This window comes from Bubalus bubalis, chromosome 10 (assembly GCF_019923935.1).
Source record: "Bubalus bubalis isolate 160015118507 breed Murrah chromosome 10, NDDB_SH_1, whole genome shotgun sequence".
NCBI classification, from domain to species: domain Eukaryota; kingdom Metazoa; phylum Chordata; class Mammalia; order Artiodactyla; family Bovidae; genus Bubalus; species Bubalus bubalis.
In genome coordinates, this window is record NC_059166.1 from 61,954,324 (window position 1) to 61,979,117 (window position 24,794).

Sequence of the window (24,794 nt, forward strand, 5' to 3'; positions counted from 1 at the left end):
CTCATTTTCATCTTAAACATGAACATGTGTGTGTACAACTTGTATAACTAAAAAAAAAAAATAGTTTAAAATAAATAAATAACCCTCAACAGCCTGCTACAAAGTTAAGCCCTGGCAGAGTGCCCACCATTGCCTGAGGCCAGACCCCCTGGCAAGGAAAGGTGGGGTCCAGGGCTCTGCTTCTCAAGTTTCATTTCAGCCTTACAGATGCAGGATACCCAGAGGGGTGTACAAAGAGAGAGAAAATGGAGCCAGATTGAAATTGCAATATGTTGGTGAAGCATCCAAGGACCTAATATTGGAATCCAAACACAATATTTTATACCTATGTATATGTGTATACACACACAGACACATAAAACCTTTTAATTTTAAAAGTTGGCCAGCCCTCCATATTTCTCCTGCTAGCAGAGGATATTATCCAGCTGTCCCACTTTTTCTCGTCCCTTAAAAAGAAAAAGTGTGACAAAACTGAGGCTCTTGAGGCAACCCAGAGCTGAGCTGTACACACAGCCCTTACCTGGGAGGAAGCCCTGCTCTCATCCTAGCCTGAGGCGTAAGACCAGCACCTGTCATCTGAGCAGGGTTGGGTGAGGGTGGAGTTCAAGTTCATCTCTCCCTCTCATCCCATTTATGAATTCCTCCTATGTTTGGCAGAGGAGCCAGTCCCCACATTTGCTGCCCTCATATGCCATGGGCCTACACATGGTCTACAGAAACCTGCTCCATTGCTAGATATGACTGATTGCAAATTCTTCTTGATCTTGAGCTGAACCTTGCCCTCCAGAAACTTCTCTCCCCTGGTCCTAGCTCAATCTCTGGATTTACATGGGGAAGTCTGCTTTCTCCTCCACATGGAAGCTAATTCTTTGTTTCTAGAGGAAAATCATGGTGAGATTCACACCTTCAGCCTGTCTTTCTCACCTTGTCTCTCTCCATTCCAGACCCAAGGTATGTTCCCCCTGATCTACAGACAAACTGTCTTGTACACACTGTTTCACCTGTGCAATCCCTTCCCACCTCTGCCCTGGCACACTGAAAGTCATCCTTCCAGAAGCTTCCTAGGTCATTTCTGTGTCAAGACTCCCTACCTGTCCAGCAATGAGGACCACCCTCTTCTTACACTCTCATGGCACTTTATAGGAACTCCTCCTCAGCGGACCTCTCAGTGCCTGGTAATGATGGCTGCGTGTGACTTGCCTGGCTCGCTTCTCTGCACCTCCAACCAGACTGAGAGCTTCTCTTAGGCAAGTGCCAACTTTTCATCCCCAGGCCTTTCATAGGGATGAACATATAGGGCTGATGCTGAATAAGTATATATTGAGCAGATTTATTATTTAATGAAATTAACCTGGGCACCTATGTATTTTCACATGACCTGAATCCTATATTGCTTTCTTCCAAGTCTTAACAAAGATGGGTGGAAAAGATTAATAAAAGAAAATCATCTAGGCCTATTTTCCCAAGTCAGAAGACTGTATTAGGTATTGTTGAGAACAGTAAACAGCCCCCTATTCCCTAAACCCCCAAGGAAGGAAGCCCCTGCCCTTCCTTAAGCAGCTGGTGGAGGAGAAAGAGATCTATTGAGCGGCACTTGACACATGCCAAGTGCTGACGCAGTGCCTTTCACTGATCTACTTGCTAAATTCTCATAAATCCCTTCATGAGGGAGGTCTTGCTGTTCCCATTCTGTAGGTGAGGTTCTTGGTGCTATGTAAGTTGCCCAGGCTCTGTAACATTACAGACGGTGATGCAGAAAGTGTGCTTGACTCTAAAGCCCTTCTTTTCTACAGCTCAATCTGTCTTTAAGAGGGGAAAACATAAGGAAGAAACAGAAATTAACAAAGAGATGATGGGAAAGTTAAAGTAGCTGGAGACCAGTTGGATTGACAAGAAAAAGAATGGTGGCTGGAGGAAATTCCTCCTCAACTCTCCTCCTTTAAAGCCCTCTTTAAATAGAGGAGACCTAAGTGTGTTTCTCAGAGAAAGCTAAGGCACCCCACTCCAGTACTCTTGCCTGGAAAATCCCATGGATGGAGGAGCCTGGAAAGCTGCAGTCCATGGAGTCGCTGAGGGTCAGACACGACTGAACGACTTCACTTTCACTTTTCACTTTCATGCATTGGAGAAGGAAATGGCAACCCACTCCAGTGTTCTTGCCTGGAGAATCCCAGAGACGGGGGAGCCTGGTGGGTTGCCGTCTATGGGGTCGCACAGAGTCGGACACGACTGAAGCGACTTAGCAGCAGCAAGTGTGTTTCTGGGCAAAGTGTAACAGGACAGAGGGACAGTAGAATTTTCAAGAGAAAGAGCTGTATGGATAGTAGTCTTGGAGAAGATGTTTGGGTTGCAGTGGGGCATGAGTCAATGATCTAACCTAGGAGAGGGGAGGGATGTTACTTTCTCAGATTCCTCTGGAAGGAAGGGAGGCAGCCAGGGTCTGAGTGAGAGCTTTACACTGTCACCTTGGTTCATCCTCACAATCAGCCTGTGCTGGAGATCCTGCCAGCTGTCCTTTGGGTGAGGAGACCCTGGGTGTGCATAAGGTGAGGAGTGAGGGTCAGCAGGCTGAAGGGAGGGAGGGGGGACTGGAGAGCTGAGGGGCGTGGAGAAGGCACTATTGAGGGGCTGCAAACAAAATGGCCCATATCCTAAAACATCTGACAATTTGGCCCTTTACAGAAAATGCTTGCTGACCCCTCCAGTATATCATCAGCTCCATGAAGGCTGGGACCATGACTTAACTTTTTTCTTGTATTCCAGAATAGTGCCTAAAATGTAGAACTGCTATTAGATGTTAAAATATGAATGGACGGGAAAACATCAGATACCATCTATTTTTAACAGCATGCTTTTTCTCCCTCATTGTGAGAACAATTGAGATTGTGGCCTTTAAAGCAACATATCATGCCATTAGCATACCCTCATTTTCTAAAAAGTGAGGGATGGCAGCCAGTGCAGGAATATTTAATAGAGTACCTTGAAACTCTGACATTGGACTGATTTTATGAGCCCTGATGTTCCTGTTAGATGAAAGCTGCCAAACTACACCTGAAAACCCCAATTATGCCCAGACCCAGCCAAAGCCATATTTTCAACCTGACTTTGTGTTCTCCTAAACTATAAAATTTCCAACTTAGCTAAGTGAAGAGTGACGTAACGTTTCATATGTATGGTGAGCGGTTTTATGGGCCCTCAGATCTAAGAGCACATGATAGCTAGAATATTGGAGACCTGAACAGAAGTTAGCCTGGGTCTAAAATATAACATTCTTAATTATAATAGGAACAATGCCATTGAAATGGACAAATGTTATCTCTGAGGAGAACCAGGATTGCTGGGGATCAGAGAGCATGAAAGCCCAGGGATTCATGTGGAGAAGGCCACAGTTATGCGTTCTTGATCTATAGATTTCTGTCAGCTTCAGAAGAATATCTAAGGAGGAGTTCATCTTCTCTTCCTTCCTCATTGAATAAAATAAGATTTATCATAGGGCCAGGAGACACATAGGGAGTTCTGGGCCTACTACCTTCTCTACTTCTTCCAAGCAGCTATCAACTTAGAGGGTCCCCTATCAACTCAGAAGGACAGACAATCAGAAGGAGACTTTGTCCTCACAGACAATGAACAGGGGCTCAGCTGAAAATCCATGTGCTAAAAGAGAGACTCACGTTAGCTTCAACTTATTGCACACTCCCTGTGGCCAGGCAATATGCTAGTGTTATACCCATCTTACCTTGTTTGTCTCCAGAGCTACCTGTGATACAGGTGTTCATGTCTGCAGAGCAGTGGGCCGATCAGAGGTCAACATAAGGAGCAGAATCACCCAGCTGTGCCCTGGATGGTGGTTACTAAGTCTCTCTGCTAGTAGTAAAGTAGAAACCAACTGGTGTTGTTACTTATGTTTGTTCAGTTCAGTTCATTTCAGTCGCTCAGTCGTGTCCGACTCTTTGCGACCCCATGAATCGCAGCATGCCAGGCCTCCCTGTCCATCACTAACTCCTGGAGTTCACTCAGACTCACGTCCATCGAGTCAGTGATGCCATCCAGCCATCTCATCCTCTGTCGTCCCCTTCTCCTTCTGCCCCCAATCCCTCCCAGCATCAGTCTTTTCCAATGAGTCAACTCTTCACATGAGGTGGCCAAAGTACTGGAGTTTCAGCTTTAGCATCAGTCCTTCCAAAGAAATTCCAGGGCTGATCTCCTTCAGAATGGACTGGTTGGATCTCCTTGCAGTCCAAGGGACTCTCAAGAGTCTTCTCCAACACCACAGTTCAAAAGCATCAATTCTTCGGTGCTCAGCCTTCTTCACAGTCCAACTCTCATATCCATACATGACCACAGGAAAAACTGTTGCCTTGACTAGACAGACCTTTGTTGGCAAAGTAATCTCTCTGCTTTTGAATATGCTAGCTAGGTTGGTCATAACTTTCCTTCCAAGGAGTAAGCGTCTTTTAATTTCATGGCTGCAGTCACCATCTGAATGTTTGTTAGTAATAGTTAATTAGTCAACTTGACAAAAAATTACTGAACTCCTCTTGACAGGTGAGACACACAAAAGAAACTTACTCTGGCCATTCAGATAGACAAAGTCAGATCCACTAGCACCAGAAGTGAGTCTCCTGCCCTTCAAGGATGACCTCCTTCAGGAAGCCTCCCTGCCTTCACCCAATTCTTGTACTTTCTCTTAGAGAGCCATTCAGGTCAATACCTCAATCCCCGGCTCCCTTAGGTTGGAGGTTATCTATTTCGTGTGTGTGACTGTGACTTGTCACTGAGGGAAATCTCTGAGGACAGCTGCTGCCTCGCACTTGAGGTTGTGATGCAAGACTGGTATCTGAGCAACCCAGGATTTGAATCCCAGCCCTGCCACTGCTGAGGTGATTAGATCGCCTCTTTTCATCTCTCTGACTCATGCATCTCCAAGGCCGAATCACTGACCTGAGGGCAGCTGCCATATCTTTCTCTTGGTTCCCTGGCTCTTTGCCCATATGGTGCTGGTAGCTGGGCAGAGCTTTGACCTCCACCCTACAAGAATCCCCCAGCTTGTCTGATGGCAAAGAACTGGTTTCCCCCACCTTAGGGCTCAGGTGCTCCTCTGTGATAAATCTCTGGCAGCCAGAGCACGTGCATCAGCAACAGGGGAGGGAGAGGAGGGACATTTAAATGAGTCTTAGGGCATTGGAAAATTATTTGGTGAAATGTTCCTAAGCTTTTTCTACTTAATACCCATAAATTTCAGGGGCCATGTGCACTAACAGCTTTTGATTTACAATGTCTTTATTCTTGCATTGTATTTATGCCAAATTATGAAAAGGTAGCAAGAGTCAAAAGAACCTTTTAAAAATGCTTGGGGACCCATCATGGGGTCGAGCCATTTCTGTCAATCTTTGCCACCACTTGCTTAAAACGAGGGCTCTGGGTGCTGACAGCTGAGTAGCTAATTGGTGTTGGACGCCAGCCCACCAGGAGTCCTTCTCTTCATAGAAACTTTTTCCTCCCTTCCCCCAGCTCCCTGCCTTGGGTAAGACCTTTTAATGGCTGCTGAGGGCAAGGAGGAAAGCCTGCCTTGGGTAAACTTTGTGGGGCCAGGTTTCACTCAGCTACAACAGCAGAGAAATATTCCCAAGACCTCTAATTAAAATGCCTACAGTCAACCAGTATGCTCCTGTTTCATTGCCCAGGGGTTGCAAAGCTCCCTGCTAATGCTGAACACAAATTAACTAAATGCTGTGTCAGCCTTTCTTGTCCCATTACAATGTTATTGTCATATTTATTAGCACAATTCCCTGTTGGACACTGGCTGGAATATCTGAAAAGCGAGTTAAGCACTCTCCTTGGCTAGATGGGAAAAATGCTTGGCCGTTTCCCTGCACACACATCAACTCTGTGATTTGTGTTCACAGCAACACCCCTCAAAGACAAGCCGCCCTGCCCTGCCAATGTTGTCTGCATTGGATGGAGACAGTTCTCCAAACTTGATGGAGACAGTTCCCACAAACTGTAATTGTCTTTCATTCACATGACTGTTAAACGACTAGGTTGTTGCCACTGATTTTACTTCAAAGAACAGCTCTATTACCTGCTTACTAAAATTTAACAATCTATAGTGCTTCCTTGAATTAATTACAGTGTCAGGGGAAAACAAACATCACGCATCACATTGCTCCAAATCACATCAGCCCAATTGCATGATATTCAGAATTCAGTTTACTTTTGCACATCTCCCTCAATGACTCCCTCCTGCTTTGTTGGTCTGGCTGCATACCTCCGCACTCATCTGTGGGAGACATATTTTACCCAGAGTAATAGAGAAGCTGGATGAAAAAAAAAGAAAACAAAAACACCTCTTCAGGATGTTTGACCCTGCTACTGTCATAGACACAGCAGCAAGAGCGCGTCAGCCTCCTCGCACAAAGCCTGTTAACCACATGCATCTGAACATCAGTGTCAAATTCAGGTCACAATAATTATCATTCATTTTCAACAGGTTAACCTCTCAAGAATAAGAAGGAACTACTACACTGAAGAGTTGAAGAAAATCTAGTTAAAGGGATGAAATGTAGATTAGTAGTTTTCACTTAAGTAGAATCTGTATCTTCAAGCCTCCCCCCACCCAACTGGTACACAAAGCATCTTAGGATGTCTCCCAGGACATTATCTTAGGAGGTCTTGTGTCCTACTGAGAGGGGCAGTATGCACTGTGGAAAGTTCCATCTGTCTCTCAGACACTGAAGTTAGGGAGAGGATGATTACAGGCTCTGCTGATTCACGGCACCTTGTGTGAGCGAGGGCTGTCCAGAGTACCCCCAGTCAAAGGAACCCGCCTGGAGAAAAAGATGTGTCTTCTTCAATCCCACTGAGGTACCCACCTCTGATTTTCTGTTCTGCTATAAAACTAAGTCAAAGAGGTCAAAGAGATAAAAATGTTGTTCTAAGGACTTTTCATCCCACCTCCAAGGGCAGTTTGGACACAAATTCACAGAGAGAGGACAGAAGGTAAGTGAAATGGATGGTGTCACACAGCATCATCCAAACAAGCCCAGCCCAGAGGGGCATATGAAAATGTCCAACTCCCGTCATGGTCATGAGACATGACCTTATTATAGCACCTATGATGTCACACTGTATACATCACATCTGAGCTCCTTGTCACCACTGAGCCAGACTTCACATTACATATTGAGACAGGATGTCCAGCGACCCTGACTCCCAGGGTAGACACTCTCTTACCAGAGGACCAAGCTGGCTGTGACATACAATTCTGTGCAGGAGCTGGCAGGGGTGGCCTGAGGTGCCCACAGAAAACAGGGTAACCAGCTGTGGGGTTCAGGGAATGGCCATTCCCAGGAAGACAGCTGGAAGTCTGAAGGGAGGCTCAAATCTCCCCAGAAGAAGAGTCACCAACAAGGACATTCTCTGATCTAAAATTTCCTCTGAAAGCCAAAGTATAACTTCTCCAAGGCACATTACAGGGAGGATTCAGAGTCTCACAGCCTCTATAGGTGAACTAAGCAATATCACCAAGAATTTTAGCTCCAAACTTTCAGACCCTCAATAGGGACGGCCTAGGGCACAGTACAGTGCTTAGCCAACTTTAGATCCTTAGCTACAACTTTTGCGATGTCTGTCATGGCTGAACATCTCCTATGGTGATGGTGAATTTTGTGTGTCAACTTGACTGGACTGTAGGACAACCAGATAATTTGGTCAAACATTATTCTGAGTGTATCTGTGAGGATGATTTTGGATAAGATTAACATCTGAGTCTGTAGACTCAGTAAGCAGATTTGTTCCCTCTAATGTGGGGTAGTGAAGGCCTGAATACAACACAAAGGCTAAGTAAGAGGGAACTCTTCCTGCATGATGGCCTTTGAGCTGGGACATCAGGTTTTTTCCTGCCTTCAGACTTGAACTGAAACATCAGCTCCTCTTAGGTCTCAAGTTGGCCAGCTTTTAGACTGGAACTACTATTGGCTCTTTGGGGTGTATAGCTTGTTGACCAGAGATCATGGAACTTATCAGCCTCCATAATCATTTGAGCCAAGGTGGGAGTGGGAGGAAGGGGCAGGGAGCCATGCTGCGTGGCTTTCAGAATCTTAGTTCCACAACTGGGCATTGAACCCAGGCCACAGCAGTGAAAAAGCCGAGTCCTAACCATTGGACCACCAGGGAATTTCCTGCCAATTCCTTATAATAAATCTGTCTCTAATTAATCTATCTATCTATCCTCTTGGTTCTGTTTCTCCAGAGAACCCTAATAATATACCTCCTGTACCATATTTACCTAATAACTACTAAATCTTTAAACAGCCTATTTAAATAAATGAATTTTAAAATGCAACCCTGTCATATTGATGTTCAAATCAAACATTTTTATTAAAAATATAAACATATAAGCTAACTGTAAGATTAAATACACACATTAAAATAATAGCTCCCCTGAAAACACATACTTCTGATGGTAACTGTACATGGACCAAACTTCTCTCATTTCAATTCCTACCAAATGGAAATCAACTATATTTTATAGTGCATCTTATCCTCCTTTTTAAGTGGAAAATCCTTCTCTCTTGGGCACCAAAAATAATACCCAACACACAGTACAACACACAGAGTGACACTACTATGTGCTTTAATGTGGCTACACTTAAAACTACTCCAAACTACTTGTGGCTTATTATGCAGATCTCATCATTTTGTGGGTCAGGGACTTAGGAAGGACTCAACTGAGCAGTCTGTCTCTGATCCTTGAGGAGTCAGCTGGGGAGGCTGGGACAGGAAGATCCACTTCCAGGATGGCATCTTCACTCACATGTCTAGTGGCTCCATGTTTCCCATCTCTTTCTCTCTCCCTTTGGGTGTCTCATTCTCCAGGGTCTCCAGAGCTTCTTGTGGCCTGGCAGCCCTGGGGCAGTCACGCTTCTTGCGTGGTGTCTCAGCACTCCAAGTGTGAGCATTCCAAGAGTCCCAGAGACTCTTTACTTCTGTCCTGGAAGTCACATCCTATGAGCCAAGCAAGTCACTTAGGACAGCCCAGAGTCAAAGAGAGGGAATGAACCCCTACAGCTCCATGGGAGGAATGTCAAAGAATCTGTGCCATCTTTATTCCTTCACCCCATTCTTGTGTATGGAAGAAGGAGAAAGTACTCAGACATGAGGTTTCCACATCATGGATAAAAGTGTATCATGTATCCAGAACGAAGGCAGGAGCCAGGTCACACTGGAGCAAAGGCATCAGTTTGAAGTCAGGCACAGTCAGCTTTGAGACCATATATACCACTGACTGGGTGACCTTGAACTTAACCTCACTGAATCTCAGGGGGTAGGGGGGTTGCATGGGGGAGTCTTGTCTGTAAAGTGGAATAATGGTATGTTCCAGGGTTATTGTGTGGATACCTAGTAAAAATAAAAACTTTAATCAGTAAGAATTAATGAGCTTAAGCAAACCCAGGAAAACAGTGATGATTTTACAAAGGTATTTATAAAATACTGTATTTACCATAAAACCTACTCACACTCTGAAGGAAAATGAGACATAATAGAAAGAGCCTTCTCACTTAGCTTAAAAGCTACAGTTTTTGGAGGAAATTCACCAGCAAGCATCTTCTTAGAATGTCAGTTACCCCCAGATTCCTACCGTGATACCTGAGATGGCTCTGCTTAGTAATCATGTAGGGAGTTGGCAAAACAGCACCATCTTCTTTCTAAGCCATAATTAATCAACTTGGCAGGCTCTGATCCTCCAGGTGCTTGGTGGTGGTGATAACACCGCCTGTGGAGGGGCATTTTAGAAATGTGTGGGAGATGCTTTCACCTGGTCCGCAGCTGGGGGCAGGGTGAACATTACTGGAGGGTGGCGACCAGGGATGCTGAGTGCGCGGAGCTGTCCCACATAAGGTGGCAGCGTCATACCAGACCGTCACATGACGGAAGACCTCATTTTTCTGAACTAGAACTAACTTCCTGTACATGTAAACATAATGTATTTCTATTTGGCTATGATATTTTCCAGGCATTCAATCAGTACATAAATCAAGGAAAGACTCTTCTCAACTCCAAGAGTTGTTTACCACTTTGGAAAATCCTGTCACTGGCAGCAGCATGAGCACATGCTATCCAAGGGCCCAGTCCCACTCACTGTTCCAGCTGCACTGGAGGTGGCAGGTCACGCACCTGATCTCGTCACTGTGGAGCATCCAGAGCCGGGCACCTGCGCTGGAAGTCATCACAAGTCGTGCTGCCTTCATTCCTCTTTGTAATACCTCACGGGTGACATCATGCTGACTTTTCTTAAATTATGGATGTGGGTGGGTTATATTATCTGGGAAATTTATTTCAGGACTGTAAGTGAAAGTCACTCAGTCGTGTCCGACTCTTTGCGACCCCATGGACTATACTGTCCATGGAATTCTGCAGGCCAGAATACTGGAGTGGCTAGCCTTTCCCTTCTCCAGGGGATCTTCCCAACCCAGGGATCAAACCCAGGTCTCCTGCATTGCAGGCAGATTCTTTACCAGCTGACCACAAGGGAAGCCCAGGATTGTAAACAGGGTGTGAAAAAGTATTTGTAATAAAAATGAGAGTTGAGTTTGACAAGCCTGAGAGCCCATTGCTTTAAAAAAAAAAAAAGAAAAAGAAAAAGTTTGCTCTGGATCAAAAATGGCTTGCCAAGTGGAAACACCAGGGAATCATTTCCTTTTTGGAACCTGCTGGACCTAGGAGCAGCCCAGCCAGGCTGAGCAGGAGCAGCTGGCATTAAGGCACGAAAGAACTCTTTCTCTTCACCCTCAGTGGTGAAGAGACACGGACATTTCATCAGCTTTTCAAAACTGAAGGCAAGGCTCAGAAGACCACGGGGCCATGTGACCCACGACAAGTTAAGCCTTGGTTTCCTTATCTGTGTAATGAAGGTAAAAATAGCCCCTCCCATACTGACTTACTATGTGGATTAAATCAGACAGATGAGATAAAGCATGTTTCGTGCTTTCCTCAACACCCCTGAGCATATGGTGCTCAATAAATGGAAACAGGCATTTACTACTGGGACAGGCTGGGACCTGGTACCCTTTGCTTCATGCTTGCACCTGGACAAATGTCTCTTGGAGCAACAAAAGACAAAGAAATTATATGGGACTAAAAATAGCTATGTGCATGTGCAGTTGAGGCAAATTATGGACAATGAGATACAAAAAACCAAAAACCCAACTGCTAAGTCACTTTAGTCGTGTCCGACTCTGTGTGACCCCATAGACGGCAGCCCACCAGGCTCCCCCATCCCTGGGATTCTCCAGGCAAGAACACTGGAATGGGTTGCCATTTCCTTCTCCAATGCATGAAAGTGAAAAGTGAAAGTGAAGTCGCTCAGTTGTGGCCGACTCTTAGCGACCCCATGGACTGCAGCCCACCAGGCTCCTCTGTCCATGGGATTTTCCAGGCAAGAGTACTGGAGCGGGGTGCAATCGCCTTCTCCGACTGCCACTTCTTAAAAGTGGGAAGCAAAAGAAAGCTGCTGGAAGCAAAAGCAGGGTACTATGCATGGCCCCTGCACACAACATCACCAAAGGGGTGGGCAAACCCCACTCTGCCCAACCCCTGGACACACCCCCTACAGCTCACCCCATATAAGCAACCAGCTCAGCCCTCCTCAGGGAGTAAGCAAGGGAGCAAGGGAACCTGTTACTTGTCCTTGCTCCCTCCTGCTGCAGGAGGGGCCCCAATAAAGCCTTGCCTGAATTTCTTTCCTGGCCTCTGATCAATTTCCATTGATTAAGGAGGCTAAGAACATTACCATTTGTATAGCACTTTACAGTTTATAATGCCCTTTTCCATATACTGTCTCCTTTGAACTTTATGTACATTATCCCAAGTACCCTTCCCAACAACTAGACTGAGGCTTGCCCTGGGAGGGAGACCTTCAAAACCCATTCAGTCAAAGAATCTTGTGATCACTTCGAGACCACTTCTCAGAGTATGTTTTCATTTTTAACTCTTCTCTTCAAATGTCAGATGTTTTTCCCTCAATATCATTATTTAGGCTATTATTTTAACCTTCCAGCTTCCACTGAGGGGTGAGCTGGCTAGAAAATGGTCCAAGACTTAAGTGGATCCACAGTCTCAGTGTAAATTCTTCTTATCCTGTCCCAAATCTAGCAAGTGCACAAGCAGAATATATGAAATCTCAACCAAAGGGCAGCTGGTCACTGCTTAACTTTGTCCAGGAAGCCACCTAAACCACCCTGTCCACTGTTGGAAATCTACAAAGACCAGCTAAGTCTTGGTCCCATGGAAATATTTTTTCCTTGGGCTTAGAAATGTCAAGTATAGTCATAAAAGCAGTGGCCCAAGAGAAACAGATCTTTTTTTTTTTCTTGATGACTGTACTGTGCTGTGCTTAGTCGCTTAGTTGTGACTGACTCTTTGTGACCCCATAGACTGTAGCCCGCCAGGCTCCTCTGTCCATGGGGATTCTCCAGGCAAGAATACTGGAGTGGGTTGCAATGCCCTCCTCCAGGGGATCTTCCCAGCTCAGGGATCAAATCCAGGTCTCCTGCATTGCAGGTGGATTCTTTACTGTCTGAGCCACCAGGGGAGCCCAAGAAGTAGAGTGGATAGCTTATTCCTTCTCCAGTGGACCTTCCCAACCCAGGAATCCAACTGGGGTCTCCTACATTGCAGGTGGATTTGACTGTACTTCCAGTTTATCCTACACTACTCTGGTCTCAAGCCAACTAGTAGGAACTCAATTTCTCCACACTTCATCCTAGCAGATTTGGGCTGCTTCCAGGGAAATGTGTGTAAAAGACAAACTTTTCTGAATGTATTTTTTCTTTACTCTGCTATCAGAGATTTTTAGGTACTTTATTCTTTACTGGGTTCATGCCAAATGACTTCATAACTAAAAGAAGGGCAATAGAAAGAAAGGACCAGTCCATTTATAGCATCGTGTACCTTTGGCCCCCACACATCACCACACACGTTGCACCCCAACTTCAGTTTCTAACTTCAATTCCCTGGAGAGAGTTTATATTCACTTAGTCTCATTAACACAAAACAGTTGTACAGCTTCTCACTGTGGGACCAATTAACTATTTCCACATTAGGCACCAACACAGTCTCACCTTACAGTCTGCTCTTATTATTTATGCTAAATACTTAGTATTAATTACATTGCAAACACTCAATACAAGGGCTATATTTTCACACTGTAGGTGATGATTTCAGGCATTAGAGCCAGATGGATTTTTTTCCCCACTGTTCCTATGCTTTATAATTATGTGCACCAAAATTTAAAGCTTTCTACAGCTTTCCACTTGAAGCACCTTTGCAAATGAGATTATAAAGTGGTCAAATCAAATGTGCTTGAGTATCTTTTGGCATCTGTAAGGGGGAATGCTCAATAGAAGTGGGAATGCACAGATGGCTGTTGACCCCCAAATCTCGCAGCAAAGCCCCCCAGCACAGGCAACAATGGCAACAGCATGAATCACACTAGTGACCCCAGGTTTCTCCGGACTGAAAAATGATAGAGCTGCATTCCGACAGTGGAGTTCTTTCCTGATCAAGAAACCCAATGCCTCACCCAACATTTTATTATTCACTTTCGGATAAAGTTATTCACTTTAGGATAAAGTGAATTTAGGAGTTATTCACTTTAGAATAAAGAGCATATCTTAAAAGCTAATGGTTTGATTAAACCTTGACATCACCATAATTTCCCAAGAGTGAGGGCACTAAATCCTAAAGGCTGTGAAGAAAAGAGGTCAGCCTCTTTTCTGGAAGGCCACAAAGAATGAGAATGATGCCTCCTGGCTTGTAATAGTTTAGAAATGGTTAGACCCAGAGGAATTAAGTAACACAAGCTCCAGCTACCAGCTCCAAAACAAAAAGCATGAATGCCCTAAAGTTGTTTTGTACCATGGGTTTTTCTCAATTCTTCCTTTTTTCTTTTACCAAAACTCTGTCAAAACAGGATTCAAATCCTGACGCCAGCCCCAGGCCTGCTCAAAGGCTGCATTCAAGGCAGACCCCGACACATGGCCGCTGAGTGTTAACGTCAGTCCAGCAAGAGGGCTCAAGGCCTGGCTCGGGACACCAGAGAAAAACACACTCCTTGGCGTTCCACCCTGGTGTTCTCATCAGAACAACCATGTCTCAGGATGACTTGTGGACAAATGTGAAAGGGAACATAGAAAATCTTTCCTTCCCAAAGAAAACGAACAACCCATAAGCTCTGTGAGCTGACAGCCATGAGCTACTGTCGGCTCTTACTGAATCCTTTCTGAACTGCACCAAGGGATACAGGAAGAGAGGGTAATGGTCAAGTCCTTGTTGGAAGAGGGATGAAACAGGCTCTCTCCCTGGTTTTTACCTTGGTTCAGTGCTACTTTCCCTGGGATGGACTAGGACCCAACCCGTATAATTCTTTGCTTTGCCCCGATCAGCATTTGCTCCCAAGTTTAGTGCCCATCTTGATGAAAGGCTGTCTATTTCATTAGAATGAATTTCAGCCATATGTTTCTGCTTTGAAAGAATTGGGGCACAGAGAGACAAAAAGGGCAAGGCTTTTGTTACCAAAGATTCAGCTCCCAAAAGTTGAGTCACAGTCACGGAGCTAACCAGACAACATCACCGCCTTTCAAAGTATAGCAATGACACTATTTTTCCCTGGCACGTTAATTTTCTCACAACAGCCAACTCCACCCCTCTGCTTCTGTGCTGAATGCCCTATGGAGACAGGAAGGCCACCACCCCTCAGCCCAACCCCTTCCCCAAAGGGCTCAAAGGAGGGTGCAATCTTTCCTAAAAAGCACTAACATGAAGGGGCGGGGGGTGTGGGAAGCAGCAACACTGGGACCAGCTTCCACTTATGTAATCAATAAATGCAGCTGATGACAAAGAAATGCACACCTGCCTCCCCACAAATAAAAATTCAGGGAGAATGTGTCTGAGCTGGTGGGATGGTAAGGAAGCATTTCTACAATTCTCTATAAATCACAGCTGGTCAAACAGTAACGACAGCAATCCCAGGGAAGCCCCGTTGTGGATCTCAGAATACACTCCGGTTACTCAGGGTGTCACACAGACTCAGTGGAATGACTTTTCAGTTTAATGCAAAGTGAGAACTGCCACTGGGTAATAAATTCCTTTCTGGGCTAAAATAGTAGTCCCCGAAGTAATCACTGCAAGAAGCAAGAGGTGTTTTATCTCGGTGATGGCAAAGTGCCTCTTCAGATTGAAAAATGCTGATTTATTCCAGAATGCACAAATTCTGCTGGTTGTTCCTCTCCATTCCCCACCCCGCCAAGGGAAGAATGATCTTGACTGCGTCAGAACTGCCAGCTTAATCCAGTAGGAAGCTTTGTCTCCAGCATCCTGTCCTATCCAGCCCTCTTGACTGAGAGAAGTAACAGCTCACCGATGCTAATGTTTAAAGAACCCAGAGGGTGAAGAGAGAGGTCTGACTCCTGGAAGGAGCAATCTACACCCATCACAACTTGCCTTCCAGCCTCTGTGGCCGGACAGCAGCGTCCCTCCTCAGGCTGCCCCTGAATGCCATCCACAAGTGACCAGCAGCCCCGGGAGTGTGTGGTAGGGGAGGGTTCGCGGTAGAGCAGGCTGCTCAGGGCTCCTCTCTCAGACATTAATCCTCATAGCTCAGAATAAGCCCGATTTCAAACAGCCCTGAGCACGTCGAAAATGGCCTGCCCCTCTTCTCATCAGTCTCAGTCAATCTCGGCATCGGACAAACCGCGGGTGAGAGTTTGCAGACATATTGAGGAACGAACCCTTGCCAGAACTGAAACCGAGATGAACGCAACAACAATGAAAAACACTTAGAACCACGTGGGCTCATAGCCAAACACTCGAACTTGGTCTGTACGTAGCAACAAACGCAGGCTTCACCACATAGATTTACAGCAGAGATTCTAGCAGAGATTTACAGCAGAGACTAGTTTGTGGCGTTCTTGCAAATGCAGAGGTTTTTTTCGGGGGGGGGGGTGGGGGGGCGGGCCGCGGGGGAAAGGTAGAAAAGGAAAATGAAGAAAGACAAAGCGACAGATGCAAAGGCAATCCAAACACTCTGAGCCACTCTTTCAAACTTCAGAAATTTTACCACAATTTGGGTGATCCTAATGGTCTCTGAATCACGTTAGAAAATGTCACAATAGACATTTGAATTAAAATCCAGTAGGTCTGCCAAAAGACCAATTGTTAAAAATTGGCAAGTTTCCAGAGAATTTACTAGGCTGCATACTGCCCGGGGCTGAGAGAATTGCTAATTCCAGAGAAAGTTAATTATCACCTTATTGATAAAGGGGTAATTTTTAAAGCTTATGGTGTGGCTTTTGTGACTCATTAATTAAAATTTAGAGTAATTTACTAGACACAGTGGTGGCTTCTGTTATATTATATAGGGACCAAATCATTTGATTTTTCTCCCAGTGGCTGTTTTTAATCCCCCTTGCCTCTCCTCACCTGTCTGCCTTTGAAAGCAACAAAAGCATTAAAAACGTGTAAATCTTTAAAAAGCCTTTTGAGAGACTGCAGGATTAAGAAGTAAGCCGTGCAGGGGGCACTCACACAAAGTTCTCTCCTAGAAATGTCAGATTTGCCCACGGAAATGAAGAAGCACATGTGCTCACACCAAAAGGGACTGCTTTTACAAACTTCATCTCCAAAATATTAAACCGAATTGTATGCCCTTCGATAATCTGATGGAAAACAGTCTTTCCTCATCTCTTTTCTTTTCTCTCCCACACCATCCCCAAATAAAAGCAGAGGCTCGGTGGAGGAGAAGCCTCAGGGAATGAAACTGGAGGTGTCTGGGCTCTTAAGTTCCCAGATGGTGTGGTCTCCTGCTCTCTCCAGGACGGGTGGATCGGGCTAAGCATGCCGGGCCACCTGGCGTTGGGGTGACGCTGCGGCTTCCAGGGGTAAAGCCTCGGGAGGAACCTCAACCCGCGGAGCTCTGTCCGGAGCCCCAGGGTGCCAGTTCTGAGCCCCGCCTCATCTCTGCCCGACCCGCGTTCGCTCTAAACCGTCCTCAGGAGCGAGTGAACATGTGTGATGTGTCCGCCCACCGCGCCAGACTGTAAACAAACCTACCAAACCCTGTAAAATCTAACTCCCCACGTGTGCGTAAAGATGATTTCTCTCTGGACATCCCTTGTTTAAAGGGCACTTCAGCAATGTTTCCTTAAACTTGTTGAAGTGTTTAAGGTCCAAAATTGAGATTTAAAAATACATAAAAGCCGCCACAATATAAGAGGTTTCTGCTTTTGATTTTTCACATCAATTAAAGTTTAAAATTAAAAAAAAAAACAAAACAAAACAGAAATCCTATCTTTGTACTTTGGGGCATCGCTTGAATTTTTATAATAAGGAAACATTATTTCACATTTAAAAAGTCATTATTTTTTGAATTTTCAATACAAAAGCTTTAGAGCAGAGACAGTACCTGGGGCTGGCTTGTGTTCTAGCAGCTCGACTGCTTATATTACCTGCTGCTGGAAGAACCCCTGCGACCCCAAACCCCAGAAACCAAGAACTATAGAAAGTGAAACTGCTTCTGCTGGTTTCACTTGCCTCAAAAACACACCACAAAAAGCAAATAAATGACCGAAAGCAATTTATTCTTGTTTTCTTTCTATTATTGTTCATTTTCTTGTTAGGTTTTTATTATTGCTGTTGTTTTGGGTGGTGGGCGCTGGCAGCAAAATAAAAGTAATTTAAGTGGCACAGGGAAGAAATTTAAACGTGTTAACCATAAAAGAACTGGGTATTTGTGGAATTTTCACTTTTCTTATAATTCAACAAATCAAGCAGACATAAATTTACCAAAATGATACATAGCCTCTCCACATACACAACTTACAGAGATAAAGAAAGTACATTCATATTTTTTTTTAAATATCTGTCACAAATATGTTTGAAAGATAAAGACCGTGAAGTCACCAAACTACTTCCCTAAAACCAAAGGTTCTACATTCACATTTTATTTGAGTTTAGACGATTCATTACTGCTTTGCTAGGTAATCACCGAGCGCTGTTGCTCAAATACCCGCTTCATTTTTTCAGGCTAGTTTTACCAAACAACACACACACAAAATTGCTGCACAGGAATATTGCACCCTAGGTAGTTTACTTTTCCACACTGTAAATTCCTTCAAAGTTATTTTATGCTTTCACTCCAAATAGCCTATTAAAAAAAAAAAGTCGTGAGGATGAAAAAGAACCAAGTTTCTCAGTTTTCAAAAATGGTTCCTCCAAAAAAGAAGAAAAACAAAGTATACAACAAATATCTGGATTCTGAAGTGACTGGATTACTTTCTCAAATACCACAATTTCTGAAACTAACCCAAAAGCCACTTTCTCAGGAAGCTACTGATTGTCTTGACCCTCATGAGTATCATTGTAGAATCCAGAGCCTCTTCTCCTAAACTGCTACAGGTAGTGGAAAGAACTTTTGACTTTGCACCTGAACCATCAATGAAATGATTCCCTTGCAGCTGGCACCTCACCCTCATTCACTGTCCTGTCCTGTTCAGCAAGCAACCCTGATAGGCAGCTTCATGCTGCTGGATTCAAGTCACAAAAAGCCCCACCTGAGAAGGAGGTGACTGTATTCGAACTTGGGTAAACTGTTCCTGACACTCCACAATCACCTGGGTTTTTTTGTTGGGTTTTTTTTTTTTTTTTTTCCAAAACTAACCAACACCAGCAGCTAGCAATAAATAGTATTCTCGTCTATCCTGGTAAATTAGGCAAACCAACACAAAGACATATGAAATATTCCATCTGAGATATGAAACACAAAATTCAATGTTAAAAACCACTCTTGCATGTTCACAACATATTGATTATAAACATTAAATTTTAGGCTAATATATTTTATCCCAAGATGAACTGTAATTTTTTATAATTAAAAAACAAAAAAAGTGAAATCACCATGCCCAAAAATAAGCGAACCAATTATTTGAGTTCACATTTGGGAAAAACAGTAACTCTCTACATATTCAAATGCAGAGTGAAAGTAGTGTGTGCACACCAAATGGATAAACTATATAATTCTATACCACATCTCCCCCTCTGAGATCTGGCCAAGACATCACTGTATTCTGAGTAGGAGGAACTAAAGTTTACCTGCCAGCCTCAGCAGTTTTAGTGCAGGATGCTTGTGCGTTGTTGTAAAGGTAGACATGCAACCCAGGAGATCTGAAACAGGTAACCTGTCACGCTGATAGTGAAAAGAGAAGGATCCCATGGCAGCGGCACACCCACCGATTGTGCATCTCCCTTACCTACAGTTCGTGCACCAGAGCCCTGATCAGGTTCTTTACCAGGCCGGGAATGTTGACTCAGAAGACAGATGACTTTCAGTACATGCAAACCGAGTGTTGCAAAAGCTAATCTTCCACCCGTGTGTTAGTAGCTCATAGTTAGTCTCCAGCAGCCCTGCTCTCCGGCTGCAAACATCTCATTAGACTAATGCATTCAGCACAGGCAGAAAACTCGATTTACCATAGCTACAGCAATGAATTTCCATTACGATGACAGCTTCAACCACATCATGTCCGGAAAACCAGCCAACCACTGGCTTTTAAAGAACACACACATTTTACATGCAGAAAACGAGGCGCGCGAGTGTGTGTGTGTGTGTGTGTGTCTGTGTGTGTGTTTCCTTCCTCTTAGCAGCCCAACTAGAGAAATGTGCAGTGTAGCTTTTTTGCCGACACGAGCTGCAAGGTAATGACACTTCTGCTTCTTTAGTAGTTACATCCTTGTAATAACCTGAATTATGTTACAATTGTCAGAATGGGTGTTTCCAACATTTCGGTTTTCATTACCCCTCCTCTGTTGCCATGGAAACCAGACTGTAACATCATCTCTTTGTCCCAGTCCTGCAGCAGTGTGAGCCAGCACCGGGCTTATAAGATACCGGTGATCTGAAAGAGTGAATGTTTGACCTTGGACAAATAAAACAAAAAGAATTATTCTAATGACATCATTGTTTAGGAGACTGCATTTGCCAGAAGAGTGTGCCTACACAGGTGAGCATACCATGGTCATATGTATACAGCTGCATACAACGCATATGGTTAGTTCTTTTAAACAGGGCACTGACCCGGGCCCTGGACCTATGTGTAAATGCAGAAGTGTAAACATGGTTTATACTCATAAATATAATAGGGGCCTCATGGTGTGGAATGGTCCTCACATGGGAGAAGGGCTGCTATTCACCCTCCATGCCCTATTGTATTCTCTGTGGCAAATCAATTTATACTGGTAAAGGGACTTTTTCTTCTTTTCTTTGTTAAGTGGAGCAAGGCTCCCCATTGCCCACCTCTTTCACCCCATCCTGACGTTTTATTCCCAAGTATTTCCTACAAAATGAAACATCCATTTAATATGTGACCACCCACAGGCTTACTCCTGGGGATGAGCAACAAGCAAATTTAGCCAGGACCAAACATCAACCAGGGCTAATTAAGGTTTAGGCCACAACTTGGACAGTTACTGAGAGTGAAAAAATGAAATTACAACTTGAGGTTTTTCTGAATATATATACAGAGTCCCATAAGAAAGAAATAAGAAATCTCCCTCCTCAGATTATAAACATAGAAAAAAGTTAAATTTTTCTGAAATCAAAGCATTGTACTTATTGAGCAAGAAGTAAATTCACCACTTTAATTTACTTAATCATGTAATTTTGTTGTTTTGCTTTGTGTGGGAAAAGGCAAGTTTGGTAGTTTTTCATTTTGCTCATTTAATACAAGTTTATTTCATTAAAGGGGGAGAGGAAGAGGAGGAGGAAAGAAAACAGGACCCAACGGATGATTTCCGTTTGGCCAGCAGTGGTAGTATTTTATGCCCATGTCCTTGAACATAATCCTACACTACACTCAGCAAAGTATGTTGGCCTGAGATGACCAGTCTTCACTTTAAAATGGTTCTTCAGAGAAGTCAAATAAAATTTTCCTAAATAATCGAGACTATTTCCCAAATCCGGTAAAAGAAGAAAAAGGCTTGGCAGGATCTGCCTGAAATAAAGGAATTTTCAGTTGTCCTACCCAGCTCTGTGAGGGTTGGTGATTCTGGTCCTTGGGGCCCACAAAACCTGTCCTTAAGTCAAGGGTATCTGGGATACAGGCATTGGTAGCACAGGTAAATCGCATAATGAGGCTTAAAATAGAAATTAACTAAACTTGCTTTAAAAAACTAGATAGATGGCAGCTAGATTTTTTAAAATTGGTAATTTTACTGGGATTTCTTTCTTTACGCAACCATGACTATAGGTCTTAAGTAATTACAGTTCATGTTTTTAATTCCAAGAAAAATTTAAGTCAAACACATAAGAGAAAAGAAATTTGGTAGGATGGTTGCAGACAAGCTCAGGAGTCTGTGGGAAGAAAAGGGGCCTTTCCAAGCTAATGTATCTCCAGGTCTTGGGCTACATCCCTGGGCTATGATCAGGATGCTTAGCTGTGCCATGTTGTCAATTTTCTTTGGTGCTGTGGTTACATTTCTGTCTCAGACCACAGGCAGCATGCTCCACTGTTTCCATACAAATGCTACTGAATTTATGGTAAGCAAGAAGTGTCCAGAAGGAGCAGGCTAATTTTAGGGCCTCCCAAACACAAACCTACTTAGAGTAGCCTCTATCTGAAGAGTAATCCTCCTCTGTCAGCTGCTGGTGGAGAGCTGTGGTTCCAACACAAGAATCAGGTAAAGAGCTAAGACTGTGTCCTGGACAAGGGCATCAGTGCTATAGAAAACACAACCCTTGTTATAATAATGATAACAAACATTTTCTGGGGAAATATTATGTACCAGTCCTTTTCATATGTTATCTCATTTACAGCAACCCTACAAAGTACGTATTATGAGTATCACCCCCATTTTACAGATAAGGAAACTGAGACTTGAGGATTTTAAATAAGTTCCTCAAGTACATAGCTCAGAAGCGTTAGATACAAGACTGACCCAGGCTGTTTGTCCCAAAGACATGATACTTAGTCATCTGGTCACACAGCCTCCTGGCACTGCTCCTGTTTCAGCTCTGCCATTAACCAAATAACATTGGGTGAATCACTCTCTATAACATAGGGATGGGAGTAGGAGACTAGAACACCTTTCTGGTCTCTTATGGTCCTAACATTCTACAGCCTGATGAATTGCTTTACCTGCTGGTCTGGAACAGACTAATACTTTGGTTTGGACGTGAATTCAGTTGCGGTTGTGGCTATGGCCATGACTACTAAGGGGGAAAAAGCACCCTCTCTTTCATGAGAATAAGATCTGATAAACTAGTGCTTTGAACTGTCAATTTGGGATGGTGACAGTGGGGGAGAGAGCATGGAGAAAGAACAGGGAAGTTTTAAAGGCCAAGATTCCATCCCTAAAGTAACAAAAGGAGTCCCGTTTTCCATGCTCAAGAGGCCCCATGACACTGCTTCTACATTATTCAAAGCATACTTTTCCCTAAATGTCCCTGAGAATTTAAGAAATTCAGCATTATGGAAAGCATGAAGCTCATGATCACATTTTGCCAGAGGGGGAGTTGAGGCAAATGGTTAACTTGATTAATCAGACAAGAGAAACAATTTGTAGACCCAGATTTCTTGGTTTCCCCAAACTGCCATTTCTTCAATTCAAAGCTCTGCCTTCCACAGGGTCAGATCTTTGTTTAAACTATACAAGCAGGAATCTTTGGAAATGAAAAGCAAAACTGCTCTTTGTAGTGTGGTTAAACAGGAAACAACCTCAATGACCAATAAAAAGAGATGAAGTTAATGTATCACGAAGATGCTTGCTCCTGAAAAGGAAAACTATAACAAATCTAGACAGAGTATTAAAAAACAGAGACATCATTTGTTGACAAATGTCCTTATAGTCAAAGCTATGTTTTTTCCAGTAGTCATGTACAGATGTAAGAGTTAGATCATAAAGAAGGCTGAGTGCTGTAGAACTGATGCTTTTGAACTGTGGTGCAGGCGAAGACTCTTGAGAGTCCCTTGAACAGCAAGGAGATCCAACCAGTCCATCCAAAAGGAAATCAACCCTGAATATCCATTGGAAGGACTGATGCTGAAGCTGAAGCTTCAACACTCTGGCCACCTGTTGTGAAGAGCTGACTCACTGGAAAAGACCCTGATGCTGGGAAAGATTGACAGCAAAAGGAGAAGGGGCAACAGAGGATAAGATGGTTGGATAGCATCACCTACTCAATGGACATGAATCTGAGCCAACTCTGGGAGATAGTGAAGGACAGAGGACCCTGCATGCTATAGTCCATGGGGGTCACAAAATGCTGGACATGACTTAGTAACTGAACAACAGTCACATGTCCACATTATAGAATATACAACATAATCACCAAAAAGGATGCCACTGAAGGCCATGACATGAAAAAACACAAGTTACAAAAGAATATGCAGAATAGAATCTTATTTTTAAAAACAGCGATTTGCAAATACTGAATATATCACTACGGTAATAGTGATGATCACTTGGTGATAGGATTATGAGTAATGTCTATCTTCTTAATCTTTCTTTTTTATATTTTCTATAAAGGAAGATTTACTTTTGTGGTAATAAAAAGTTAATGTGAATTAGTTGATTAGTGATAATTTTTTCTTATCACATCTGCAAGCATATTTGCTTATAATTGTCATAAATCTTAAATCTCAACCCTTTTTCATCAATGAAATAATAATTAATCCTTTGCCTGGTGGTTGTAGGCTACCTTCAGCCATAGCCTCAGCCAGTGCTTTAAGCTTGAAGATTGCTCCTCAACTCATTCAGGTTATCCTCCTGTCCCCACTCGGCTTCATCATCACCTCATATCTTTGAGCCCATGCATTGTGCTCAGCACAACTAACACAAAATCAGGGACAGACTTCCTATCCTTTCATACCTAAGAGCTTCCACAGTCTATGGGGTCTTTTTAGACCTGATAATATGTAGCCTTGTTTTAGTAAAGCCAAATTTTAAAGATAAAAGAGTTGAGGAGGGGGAATGGTGATCAAATGAAGTTAAAATCACTCCCATTCAAGGAGAAAGTGACTCATTCCAATTCTCCTGGGCCTAAAACATAGTTCCTTTCAGATGGGGCCTCTAACTTTGTGGCTCTGGGCCTGTGGCCTTGGCTGATATTCAGGGATTGACTTAGTGGAAATATTTGTCTCAGGACCTGGCAGTTTTGGTGGTAGCAAGTCTGGCGACCCTCATCCCAAGGGCAGTGTCTGGTAACAGAGTTGGTGCAGTGACGGTGTGTGCTGACAGCCAGCAGAGCTGTGGGGGACAACAGCCAGGGCTTTTTCTTTGGTCACTAGTTTGTAGATTGTAAGCTGCCAGGGAAGTAGGCTTGCTCTCCACTAAATCCCCAACATGTATCTGGTCTGTAGTAGGAAATCAACAAATACTTTAAGCTTAATGAATAAAAGAAATTAGGGGTTAAAAAAGTGACCTAATTTTAATCAATATTAGTATAGTCCTTTACACCCAATTCCTTCCTTTTCTCCACTCCAAAAAGGATTGATTTTGGATATCTGCCATCAGGAAAAAAAAAAAAATCTTAATTTGTTAAAATGGAACGGATGACTTCCATTTCCTATCTCCCGCCTCCTCTATGCTCTGAAAATGCTGTCTCCTTGGCATCATTACTGCTTTGAACCATGTTTGTTTGAAACTGATGAATTTTTATTCAGAATTCATACAGCTACTCTCCAACACTTTTGGCTATTTTCTAGTTTTCGTTTTACCTCCTAAAATATTTTCCCCAAGTTAAA

At 43.6% G+C, this 24,794-nt stretch overlaps 1 protein-coding gene across 9 annotated transcripts in view; it reads right to left on the reverse strand.

The window, feature by feature from the left end:
* Nucleotides 1–19,582, reverse strand: part of SCML4 (Scm polycomb group protein like 4) — a 107,660-nt gene extending 88,078 nt beyond the window's left edge. For 2 of the 9 annotated variants that reach the window (XM_006075356.4, XR_003111997.3), the window contains exons 1-2: nucleotides 19,305–19,571; nucleotides 19,147–19,218 (exon numbers count right to left, since the gene is read on the reverse strand). In XM_006075356.4, coding sequence (XP_006075418.3) covers nucleotides 19,147–19,204 — 58 coding nt within the window. In that variant the 5' untranslated portion in view covers nucleotides 19,205–19,218; nucleotides 19,305–19,571. Of the gene's footprint in view, nucleotides 1–19,146; nucleotides 19,219–19,304 lie in introns of those variants that run through there. The other 7 variants (XM_025294678.3, XM_025294673.3, XM_025294675.3 and 4 more) reach the window with 7 other exon arrangements.
* Nucleotides 19,583–24,794: the final 5,212 nt, after the last annotated feature.